Source organism: Hippocampus comes, unplaced genomic scaffold, assembly GCF_001891065.2.
Source record: "Hippocampus comes isolate QL1 unplaced genomic scaffold, H_comes_QL1_v1.1 scaffold116, whole genome shotgun sequence".
NCBI lineage: Eukaryota > Metazoa > Chordata > Actinopteri > Syngnathiformes > Syngnathidae > Hippocampus > Hippocampus comes.
Window position 1 is genome coordinate 261,361 of NW_017805120.1, and position 11,792 is coordinate 273,152.

The 11,792-nt window shown below is 47.2% G+C and overlaps 2 protein-coding genes across 4 annotated transcripts in view; both read left to right on the forward strand.

The window, feature by feature from the left end:
- Nucleotides 1-6,136, forward strand: part of cunh10orf90 (chromosome unknown C10orf90 homolog) — a 9,685-nt gene extending 3,549 nt beyond the window's left edge. For 2 of the 3 annotated variants that reach the window (XM_019865784.1, XM_019865787.1), the window contains 9 exons: nt 6-76; nt 814-1,072; nt 1,160-1,879; nt 2,635-2,781; nt 3,027-3,142; nt 4,030-4,198; nt 4,610-4,658; nt 4,747-4,840; nt 5,326-6,136. In XM_019865784.1, coding sequence (XP_019721343.1) covers nt 6-76; nt 814-1,072; nt 1,160-1,879; nt 2,635-2,781; nt 3,027-3,142; nt 4,030-4,198; nt 4,610-4,658; nt 4,747-4,840; nt 5,326-5,364 — 1,664 coding nt within the window. In that variant the 3' untranslated portion in view covers nt 5,365-6,136. The remainder of the gene's footprint in view (nt 1-5; nt 77-813; nt 1,073-1,159; nt 1,880-2,634; nt 2,782-3,026; nt 3,143-4,029; nt 4,199-4,609; nt 4,659-4,746; nt 4,841-5,325) is intronic. The other variant, XM_019865786.1, reaches the window with a different exon arrangement.
- Nucleotides 6,137-6,272: 136 nt separating this feature from the next.
- adam12a (ADAM metallopeptidase domain 12a) overlaps nt 6,273-11,792 on the forward strand; it is a 25,878-nt gene continuing 20,358 nt past the window's right edge. The window contains exons 1-2 of the mRNA XM_019865796.1: nt 6,273-6,663; nt 11,185-11,297. Coding sequence (XP_019721355.1) covers nt 6,588-6,663; nt 11,185-11,297 — 189 coding nt within the window. The 5' untranslated portion in view covers nt 6,273-6,587. The remainder of the gene's footprint in view (nt 6,664-11,184; nt 11,298-11,792) is intronic.

Consider the following 11,792-nt stretch of genomic DNA (forward strand, 5'->3'; position numbering starts at 1 on the left):
CGTAGGGGGCCAAGCGGAGAGGAGTCAGCGCGGGACGTGGCGGACCCCCGACCGGTCGTCACCTGTCATCAAACAGGTACCTGACACGCATGTGTGTGCATTTTTTGACCACCGTCAATGAGGATTGTGGAAAACTACTGAACAACGTGCTTGGTGGACACGAACTTCGCTTCAAAAAAAGTCCAAGCTGTCCCTTTTTGGAGGCCCCCAAGCTTATAATGTGAAATGTCGTTTTCCTGGTTTGTAATATCCCGCCATTTTTTTTACTGTTCCCGTTCCTGCTGAAATATTACATCCGAACCAAGCTGTGCATTTGTTTTAGTCCAACATCCTACCGAAATTTTCTGCACAACAAGTGTCGTACAAGAGGCAAAAAGCCTCTACAAGCCAGGACACGGTGCATCAGTAATTCCTTCGTGCTCGATAAACGGTGTCAGAGGCCTCTGAAGACGTGCCGCTCTTTTGCTTTCTGGCCTCTTTATTGAGCCTGGAGTCTCATTGTTATTCTGCGAGGGATGAGGCGCAGACGCCGTGTGCCGCATCGGTCTCGCTCGCTGCCTCCGTGGCTGGCGGGGCATCGAGTGTGTCGAGCCCAGAGTCATCTGACTGGAGAATCAACAGCAAAAACCCCGAAGGAAGGCAAGGCAGCTGAGCCGCTCTTTAGAAAAGCGGTCACGCCGTCAAGACCTCACGCTTCATGAATGAAACGAGGGTCATTTTCTGCGGGGGGAGGGCGGCCTGTGTTACATGACATCAAGACATGGGTGGCATCAGCGTTCTGAAACTGGTTTTCATCTCCAATCTCATCTTCAGGTGTTAGGCAAGCAAAGCTGCGCTGCTAATGAGCAGGGAAGGACTGGAATCTGGAAAGCACTGAGAAGAGGCTGGAATAGTAACAGGGTGTCAGGGACTCGGTCCGGTCAACCCCCGACGGAGATCCTTTCAGACCCACGTCAGGTTTCACCTCTCGTAAGAAAAACCAGAGTAGAAGATCCTCCGCGGAGTCCTGTGAGAACTTTAGTCGAGTATGGCCGACCTGACTCTGTGCAACATGGGTACTGTAGTTCTCCTGGTAAGGAGGCGGTCTTCCACTTGAGAAAAAAACATTCATTGTGTGTCAATCGCTGTTCACGTTCCTGTTCAAATATTCTGCCCGTAGACTCCCACAGGAAGCCAACCAGAGCCGAGGAACCCCCGATATGTTGTCCACTGACAACTTCCCCTCGGTACAAGGTGCCCGATCCTTCCCGCGGGGCGAGTGGCGCTCCATCCGCGACGCAGCCGTACAGGCGCCACAGCTTACAGCCGCAACACATCCAGACCACGTCCACGCCCGCCACTCTCATCCCCCGTACCAAAGTGGGATTCTCATCCATCACCATCTCCAGCCGGAAAGTCAGCCGCTCTGCCAGTCTGACCGCGTCAGACAGGCCTCAAACCGCCAACCCTCAGCCCGCCGATCCCATGGACCAGAGGAAGGCCACCATCGTCAAAGTAACCGAGCAGAGGACCACCGTCAGCTCCGTCCCTGTGGTCCTACGGAGAAAGCCCACAATCATCAAAGTGATCGAGCATAAGGAGAGCTATAGTCCAGGGACTCCGAGCAGGAACAGCTTCGGAGCGGATCGCAAGGAAAACGAGACCTGGAGGCAACTGGAAAGTCCAACTCGTGTCGAGGCTGGAAGAACGTCTCCGGTACAAAATGGTGAATCTACTCCTGCTGAGTTTGCTGCACAAGAACCCAAGGGACCGGCTGTCAGGAAATGGAGCTTGGGACTCCCTCAGGAGACCTTTCAGGAAACCCCAAAAAAAGACCACCGGGAGGCGTTTGCCGCCCGATGGAGCTCAACTCCATGCCTCACCCTCATTCAAACTCCGGGTAGGTTTGACAGGCTTCTTTGTATCAGCACTTCTTTTCTATGCATGTTCAAAGGCTGCCAAAGCCTAAAAATACCGCCGCTTTGTGCCGCTGTTAAACACTCCAGGGTCTGAATTCTTGAACTATCGCACTGACTCCATTTCATCCAATAGTCTCCCAAAGTCAGCGGGGAGAGGCTCTAACTCCCCAACAACTCCCCCCCCCCCCCTCCTTGAGAACAAGCGCTGTAGAAAACCGATGGATGGAAATCAAAGCGGGTACATCGGCGGCCTAAACTGACCATCGCTTTTCGGTTGCCATCGCAATATCCCCTGTTTAATTTTCCTCTGAGATGTGAAACAAATCCAAATATTGCTACTTGACGGCGGTCCTCACTCGTGTCCTTGAGGGGGAAAAGATGTTAGTCAGCATGATGTCCTCGCACCAACAAATTTGTTTGATTATGCAAACGAAGCAGCAGGAGCCAGCGAGTGAGCGTGTTGCTCATTCACAATGCGCAGTGAATAAATATTCCTTCAGCGCACCATCGGATTTATCAACGTGGCCAAAAAGTAGCCTCGGTGCCGTTCATGAGAAACCGAGGCTGTTATTTACCTGAAAGTGAGTGCGTGCATGAAGAACTGATGTTAGTTACCGGCCAACCAAAAATGCACCCAAAGAAGGAAAAAAAAGCCCAAATCTTGAACGAGGCCTACAAATTGCAAAATGTAAATTCCAGAGTGAGTGTTTTTTATCGGCTTTTGCTTGCCTTGCAGACCCTCACCAGTCTCCGGAGGAAGTCCTGGCCCTAAACGCGGCCGCCATCATCGCGAACATCAAACTCCAGCGGCAGCTCAGTAAGAAGAAACCAGCACCCTGCGATTTGGAGGGGGATCCCGCCGCCTCCCCGCAGGGAGATTCAGGTGCTCTTATTACTCCTCAAATGTAATAATCACTTCCCGCCTTGATTAAACATCGATCTCGGTCACAATGACCTGAAATTGTTGCAAGCGCCGCAGTTTTGCTTCCACAGCCGGCACCTTTGATTGAATGCGACGCCTGGGCACGGCTCGCGGGGGTGTGGAACGACGCCGTCCGCACCCGCCGGCTGTGTGTAAATGAAAGTGAAAAGAATGTGCTTCTCTCTCTGCCTCGGCGGCGGCGTCAGTCAGGGGACGGTGGGCACAGGCTCACAGCAACCTTCCAACCCGGGATGAGCCTTGGTCTGACCCTGCACCTCCCACTCTTGACCTTCAAAAATCCCGTCCCACTGTTTCTCTCCAGGTGAGAAAATCCTAAAACATGTTTTGGGTCATTTTGGCTATTGTCAGAGGTCTTTCAAAACTGAATTGGTCCAGGAGATTTTGTCTGAATGCTACCAAATTTCAACATGTACTCGCTAATTTACAAGGAGGCATATGGAGCAGGGAATCAAATTTCAATGACTCGCCATCAAACACAATGTTTCAATATCACGCTGATAGCTACATGCTAGGGCAGTGCTTTCTGAATTTTTGTGAGAAAAAGGCCCACATTGTTTTCAGACAGATTTGAAAAAATGAACAGGACCCAAGTTGCACAGGATACTGGTACTACAAAAGATACTGCAATACCATGTTTGTTTGTTTTTTTAGGACCAGTACTGCTCTGCTCAGTTTGGAAGTTACCTAAGAATATCTATCTGTCATTGAGCTTCTGTGGCCCTAAACAGTGACGGTTTTTTATTATCTAGTCGTGTTTTTGTTTAAAAATGTTTGACATTTTCTTTCGTTTTGTGTGGAGGCCAAAGTCGCGTCCAACAGAAAAGTGTTACGTTGGCGCCCTCTTGTGGCATCCTGGCAAGTCACGGTGAGGGGAACAGCTTCGCTTTGTCACGCCATATCGCCCCTTATGGCACAGAAAATATATGCTTTGCTGCCATTTTGTGGCAGCTATAGGGAATTACATCAAAAGCCCACCAAAGCGTGTCTTTCCAAAGAACAAAACACTGGAAATAGAAACATGTGCCGCTATTACGCTCATTCTCGATGTTTTTCATCATCCCCAAAATGGAATCACGGGTTATTCAGAGACTTCCTCTGTGGGAAATATCTCGAGGCTATGTGAACTTAGCATGCTCGGAAGGCGCTTTTATCACGGAGAAAACAAAAATATGATTTGGATGTGTGCAGGAAGCCCTGCTGAAATCCAAGCCGCGCTTCATCGCTCGCTCGCAGGAGCGCGTGCAAAAGATGGCGAGGAGGGCCCAGGAAAGGAAAGAGCGCTCCAGGGCAGGAGCCTCGCAAACGCTTGCCCGTCGTCCCCGCAGAGGAGCTCACCAACAGGCACGCTCCATCAACGGTAAGAGGAGCAAATTGGACAGTTACTAACTTAAAAAAAAAAATGGACACCATAATTGGAACGAACTCATTAATATGCCATGCAGCTGGGAAATACTCAGATTGACTTATGTGTTGGGTAAGAAAAGCACAATTTGCATAAAAGTACCTGTTTTGATGTATGTTACGTATTTTTATCATGTATATTTTATTGGGTAAACCATCCAGCGATGATCAAGCATTTCCAGTAAAGATGTACTTACTGCCGTCTTGTGGCCGTTGGGGAATACTACAACAGTACCATTTCTCGTAGCGCATTTTTTTTTACACCTTTTGATGCATTTTGTTCACATTTTTATACCGTTACACGAATATTACAAGATTTTAGTACATTCACCAAATTTATAAATGTTTTTTTCCCTTTTTTTTCTAGATAATCTGTCAAAATCCAGAGAAGGATCCAAGGAGCTCAAATCAAATCGGTCAGGAATTTGTGATGTACGCATTAAATATGAAGGTAATATTATATTGGAAAAAACTTTGCCTTTTTTCCAATTTCCTTTATGGCAGGCCACTAACAGAAGTGAAGAAGCGAAAAGAGGAAGCAAAGAAGAAGAAGGAGGCCTGTTTGACCAACAGACAGCGCGTGGAGCTTTTCAAAAAGGTACCGTACATGTAGGTGTACACAGACGTGTGGTTCTAAAATATATATATTTGGGATAGTATATTTGTTTTGTTATTTTCAAATATTCGATGATTTAAAAATGTGTAATGTTTGTGAATTTTCTTTTTTTCCACTAGAGGGTAGTGTTGCCTCATATTTGCCAGCCTCGAATGCCACAAAGCCATTTTTGTTTTTTCGAAACAATGCTCCTATTTGTGTGGTCGTCATTAATTTGAGCGTCTGCTACGTAGCATCACAAGTATAATAAACAATCGATGAGATTTATGAGTTTTGACTTCCTGCCCTGCACTTCCTGACTCTCCACGAAGTGTCCTATTTTGTCCACATTGGAACAAAGGTGTCCATTCTTGTGCTTGGGGATGTGTTGAGAGTTGCTTCAAGGCAAATCTTTTGCTCTCTTTTTTTGGGAGACGGGGGGATCTAATTTTATGTCTGGTATTGTGTTCATATTTTCTGTTTTGCAGAAACTTTTGGATCAGATTCTTCACAGGAGCAGCAACTGAATGGCATCTGACGGGATTTTCTATCTATGTACATTTTTGTATCAGCGATTTTCATTGTTGTTGCGTGGCAGATGATCAAATCCTTGCCAACAAATCAACCATTGCTGTGCTCCCGTGGTGGTGCAAAGCAGACGGCCATCCCGTGGCGGCGGTGCCAAGCTATTAAGCGGCAAGATGGCCGAATGTGACCTCTCTGCCACATTTTAATGAAGAGCAACCGGTTAGAATGGTGTCTTTGTCCCAGTGCACACTGGCTGTTTCTTACAGAGCTCAGCCAAAGTACACGAGTATGTCTCAGAAGCACAGCTCAGATATTGAGACCAAAAATGGACGAAATCACTTTTCAGATAAGTGCAAAAATTAAGTGAAGACAGGCATCGGACGAATACTGGTCTAAATCAAGGTTGAGTTCTAATTTTTGACATAGATGGTGCGATCCTTTATTGCACTCAACACTTTTCCTGATTCATTCGTCTGACATTGTGCCACTCTCATTTCCAAGATGGCCCCACCCAAGAATCCGGCTTCAGCTCCCCAAAAGCATGCCAGAAAGTCAGAGTCAGAGATTCAAAGACTCAAAAAGGAATTGAAGTATTGTCGCATCAGTCTGAGTGCTAATGCATCTGGATGTTAGTAGGCTACTCTCCATACCGAAAAATACAAAATTGTAAGTCAAGTCATTAAGGTGGCACTGTCCAACTCAAGTTTAGTTCACTTATTTGTTATTCGTTGTATATGTAAACTAATTCATTAAAGATATTTTTCCTTGTCATGGTCCTGCTTTCTTATTTTTTTTTTGGGGGGGGGGGATACTCCTTGTTTGAAGACAGAAACGCCCATGGATTTTATTGTGAAACATTCTTGCAAACTTTCGCTTGCTGGCTTCCTTCCGAGCTTCCGGGTTGGACGGGTTTTAGGACCATGTAGAATTCGTCTCGCACATGGTCATTCACTCACAAGCTCACAAGATACAAAACCACTTCTTGTCCTTCTCTTTCTTGCGATTTTTCATTTTCGTCACATTTTCACTTGCTTCCACTTGCCCGCCGTCTTTTTTCTCGCAGACTCCCTCGCAATGGCTCGCCGTCCATGGGATTTCCCTTGCAACTTGATCACGTTTCACGACGTCATTTGACTCGGATGATGATGATGATGATGATGATCATTATGATGCTGCAGATGAAGATGACGCTTCGGCAGCACTGATCTGCGCAGGCAGCGCCATGGCCGGTGGGAACTTTGGGATTTGGGCTGCACTCCTTGCGTGTCTATGCGTGAGCGCGCGTCACCCTGCAGGAGGTAAGACGGATGGAACGCGCACGCACGAGTTCACGATGTAACGTGTGTGCAGCTTTGCCTGAGAGCGATGCATGGAAACGGGAATGGATGTACAGTACAACTCCACTCCAGTCTTTGGGGGGAAATAATATGAGCATTCAATATCTTTAGTGTAACCTGTAACGATTAGTAATATTGAATTAGTAAGAACTTAAAGTGATCTCATAACTAATGCAAATATTGTGGAAACTCAAAAATATTCAGCTGAAAGCAGTAAGGAAAAAAAAATCTTCAAAATCAAGTATGAAATCATAACATTATATTAATTCAACCCAATAATGCAATGAAATAATTGTCAACATTTTCTGACTCGTTTTTCATTTACTTTTAAAATAGAGCTCTGAGAAAAACTGTCGTTGGAATTTAAATATCAAATATTCTCACATTTTTGGGCAATAAATAAATGCACATGAATTTTTTTTAGACAATATTTGGGGCATTTGTAGCTTAATGATATAAAAAATGATTGTGTACACAATATGTAACCATGAACCCCCTCCACACACACACACACACACACACACACACACACACACACACACACACACACACACACACTAAAACAAAATATCTATCTGCATCATACCGAGACCGGTTCCTAATATATCGACCCTTTCTTGTGCCCCCCAGTCCACTCTCTCCCACACCACCCCCACAACCTCACCCAAAAACCATCTGAGAGAAAATATTCGGAACAGCTGATTGGACTTCCTTGTTTGATGTGCTTGAAGGTGTAGGCGGCGACACGATGTATGTATGCACCAGGGACTGGTGTCTAACCTCTCACATCTTCACGCCGTCCCACTCACTCTTGTAATTGACGAAACCTGGGAGTTAATTAAGAGGCAGGCAACAAGGACAAGTGTGTGCGTGTGTGTTATGTGTGTGGTACCAGTGCTGATTTAGTCATCGAGACGTCATCGTTTGGCCTTGATGGTGCCTCCTCCTCATCTTGGTCGTGTCTCCCGCGGGCACTTCTTCCCCCGCCTGACACGTCTTCCGCCGTCACTCTTAGGCTTGTTTTGTTTACCTGCTCGCGCGGATCCGACACGACAATTAATTCATTAGTAGCACGCGGATCAGAGGCAGCATCCTCAAACGCTGCCGCTTCTTCCTTCTTTGTGCATCATTGAGCGCTGGATATGTAATCATTTTTTGTGGATTAAAAAAAAAAGAAAACACAATCCTCCAATTTTTTTTCCTTGATCATCTTTTATTTTTACATCTGCATAAGAAATAATGGAAAGCGCGGCTAGGAAATTAGCTCACGTTTGTATGTCAAGACAATCAGTATATAACTGGCCACTGATGAGGCGACAGGATACCGACAGTGCAGTACTTCTTCAGTGATTGTCGTAATTGCAAAACGACAAATGTCTCTTTAGGTTTTCACGCAGTCTCGACATGGTCAAAGATGATCGGCATGTCGGTCTCGGTCAAAGTTCGCGAGCACTGCGACACGTTTGCGAGGCCGCCACCATGCGGCGACCTGGCGCTAGGACTTGGCTCTCCGATTTGAGCGTTTCCCTTTTAATGGATGCCAGACGTGCGCTTGGCTTCCAGGGCGGCCCTAAATGAAATCCATCACGGGAAGCGCATTAGCATTAACTTTTCGCACAGCCCGCTACCCAGAAGCTGACCTTCATCGCTCAGGCTAAGTAAGGGGGGGTTGGCGGATGGCGGTGTGCATGCGGTGGTCTTAACCTGGCACTCTCGTCGTCTGGGACAATATTAACCTCTCGCTGAGGCCGAAATGACTTTTTGGCTGCGGGGCCATTCATCCACCCCTCCAACGGTGATTATGTGCCAAAGTCCCGCTCGTGTGACAGTGAATGGGTTCATTACACAAAAAGGTGTGTGTGTGTGTGTGGGGGGGGGGGTATAGAAAACAACTACGAAAGGTTATTTACCACTAGATGAAGCCTGGTGCTAAATGTCCTGATTATGCCTCAAACAATCATCATACCCTGAACAGATTCCATTTCATGACAGAGCCTTTTTTTCCCCCTCTGATTGAATCCGTTTCGGCACGGTCGCTAGCTATAGTCGATCGGCTATTCCCAAGCACGTTAGATGATCCAATTTCACTTAAGTGGACTGAAAATGATTGTTTATTTACGACAAATGGTCATTGATGGCACACACAAAGGTTGGTCATTGCCTAAAGATGCCACTCGATGGCAGCCAAGCACTCGTTTCTATTAGACAAAGCGATGGCCTGACGGAATGAAGCTAATTTTTTTTTTTGCAATGTCACAGCTTTGTAAATTTTACAAAAGCTGCATCAACACGTCCAGACAAAATATTTCTGTGCATGTTTTAGGGTACACTTGGTACCTACTTGCGACCTCTCCACATCCAATAATAATCATAATAATAACTCATCTTTGATGGCCTTTTTCTGCCGCTCACTTTGTTCCCACCCCGCAAAAAGCAGATTTATGAAAGACTCGCAGGGCTTTGTTCTCTCAACGCCGTCACCCGCCGCCAGGCATGAAATGACACGACGCGTTCGCGTCGACGTTCGCTTATCTGCCACATGTGGCGCTTGCTTTGCTCCCTTCATGTGCACTTGATGAGGCCGCGGCCCCTGCGTGGAGCCCGAAATGGGATACGGGCACATCAACAAACTAGTCCTGATTACAGTACTGTGAGGAAGAAGAAGAAAAAAAAAAAGGCGTACAAGGACACACGTTTGAAGCTGTTGAGAGTCTGTCAGATTCTTGAAAAGAAAATGTCTGTGGAAAAGCAGGAATCCTTTGCATGGTATCCAAATAAGTGCACGGGAGGACACGCTTTCACTTATGAATCACAAGGAGGAAATATGCCAGAAATAAGGCGCATGTGGAATAAATTAGAGCATAGTGATGAGTTGAAAGCAAAAGCAAACAAAGAGAAGAGCAGGCCCGGAATGATGAACGATGAGGTTTTTTTGGCAGAGGGGCTCCCATGCAGGAAAACTTCCCAGACACAACTTTGGCAACATGGCAAGAACACGATGTCGCGGTTTGCACGTCTGCCTCACGGTTCTGAGGCTCGCATTTGCATCTCGGCGGCAATCCTCATCCGGACGGGTTGCGCGGGGTCTTTTCCGGGTACGCATATTTCCATATAACGCGCAATATTTTGCAGACGTCATCCTGGTGATGCCCCACCCCCCAAAAAATACCCCCACCCCGTTGCTTGTATTTTGCAGTCACGCGGTATTGGATCCCGAAAGAGTGACCTTTGCTTCACCGACGTCAAGGCTCAAGCAGTCACCGTCTGCGGGCGAAACGGTCACAAAGCTGCACTTAAGTTGCATTTCGGTCCCACGTACAAAGTGTCCGCCAACTAGCGCAGATTTATTTCGCTCATATAAAACGGAACAAGGTGTCTTTGTGTCCAGCGCCGCAATAAAGGGAGCTTATCGCGTCGAGAGCCCGACTTTATTTGTGCGCTTATTTGACTGAACGCGTAAATAAGAACGGCGGTTCCTCCTCGGTTGACTTTTTTCGACGCTCAGAACAAATGAACTGTTTTGCCACTCGAGGAAACTTTGAAGTACGGTGTTCGAGACTCGTACTGCCCCCCCCGCCCCCACCCCCAGAGAACCTTGATCTTTCTTGCGTTTACGCAGTCTTTCCCGACAGCTTGTCATGTATTCCCGACTTCCTCAGATGAGATGAGATGGTATTCCACCACTAATGATGCCCTTCTCCCGCTGGGTCCGCAACGGGGAGGGCGGGGGTTGGGGGGGCTTTGCCAGAGAGACACCATGATGAACTCCAGAGAGAGCGAGAGTTTTTTTTTTTTTTTTTTTCTCCCGCTGAACAAAGCTCAGCTGGTTCACAACGCCGGATAATAAGCAGACTCAGCAATTAAGCAGGGCAACTCTTCGGAGACTAAAAACTGGCAGCGGATGACGCTGGGTCGACCCCACAGCGCAGTGGATTATTAGCGAGAAAGGGGGGAAAAAAAAATGACAGCAGACCGGTATTACCCTTGACTCGATTTGCCTTCAACCATTTGGATCAGATATCATTAAAATAAACACGAGTCTTGCTAAAAGGACACGAGTGCTCCGGTCCGAATCAGCCGGAGCAAAAGTTCTCGGTGGTCTGAATGTCATCCAAAAATCTTGATCAAATAATCATCCCAGAAACATTTCGAAAAGGTTTTGGAATTTTCACTTCCTCTCCAAAGTTACGGTGGCATCCCAAAAGCAAAGATTCTCTTGGTTTGACCGTTCTGATCGGACTGATAAGAACCCGACTTCAGAACTCAAACCTTTCAGCTCATATCACTTCAGAATCAAAAGCAATTCTTGGTCAGAGGTCATCCTCACAGGATAATCTCCGCGAGATTGCTAGCTGAGGAGAAATCCCGCCAAAATACATCAAGAGAGCCGAGCCAAGTTGCACGTCAAAAGTCTCGCCGGCTGTCGTCTGGGGCGCTCTTTGTGTCACCGAGCTATACGCTTCCCCGTTTTGTCTCTCGCAGGGAGCGGCGCCGTTCAACACGGGCCCACTGCTGAGCAGAAACGCAGCGGCACGACGATACCTCTCCAGCTCGTTGGACAGGACTGGAAACCGATGCACCTGCTCCGATCTCAGGTGAGGCCAAAACCACAACGAACGACGCTTTCGAGTTGATATCAACCGATAAAATCTTAATTTCCTGCAAAGAATGTAAACAATGTCCAAAGTCGAAATATGAGTACTGACGTGTACAAGAAAACGTACCACGCGGTGTCAGAATTGGGATACGCATCTCGATAAACATCGCCCAAAAATGTTGCCCATGGGACATCTTGGATATTTTTGCCAAGTGTGGTGACACGTCAAGAACATGTCCCAATTGGTGTAAGAAGTGGAACAAAGTTGGGGAGGGGGCTGGGTTTGTGCTGTGGGGAGGGCTCTTTTTGGCATCTCGGAGCCTCTTTTTTCCAAAAAGCAGCGGAAAGTCGCGCATCGTTGCCACGCGCAAGCATTAGCGTGCGCGCACTCGGCGTGGGGGGTCGTCTGCTATCAGCGCCGGCATGTGCGGTTCGTTCCCGGTCAACTGTGACAAGATGAAGTGCTCTGGGTTAAGTCATCCATCACCCCCCC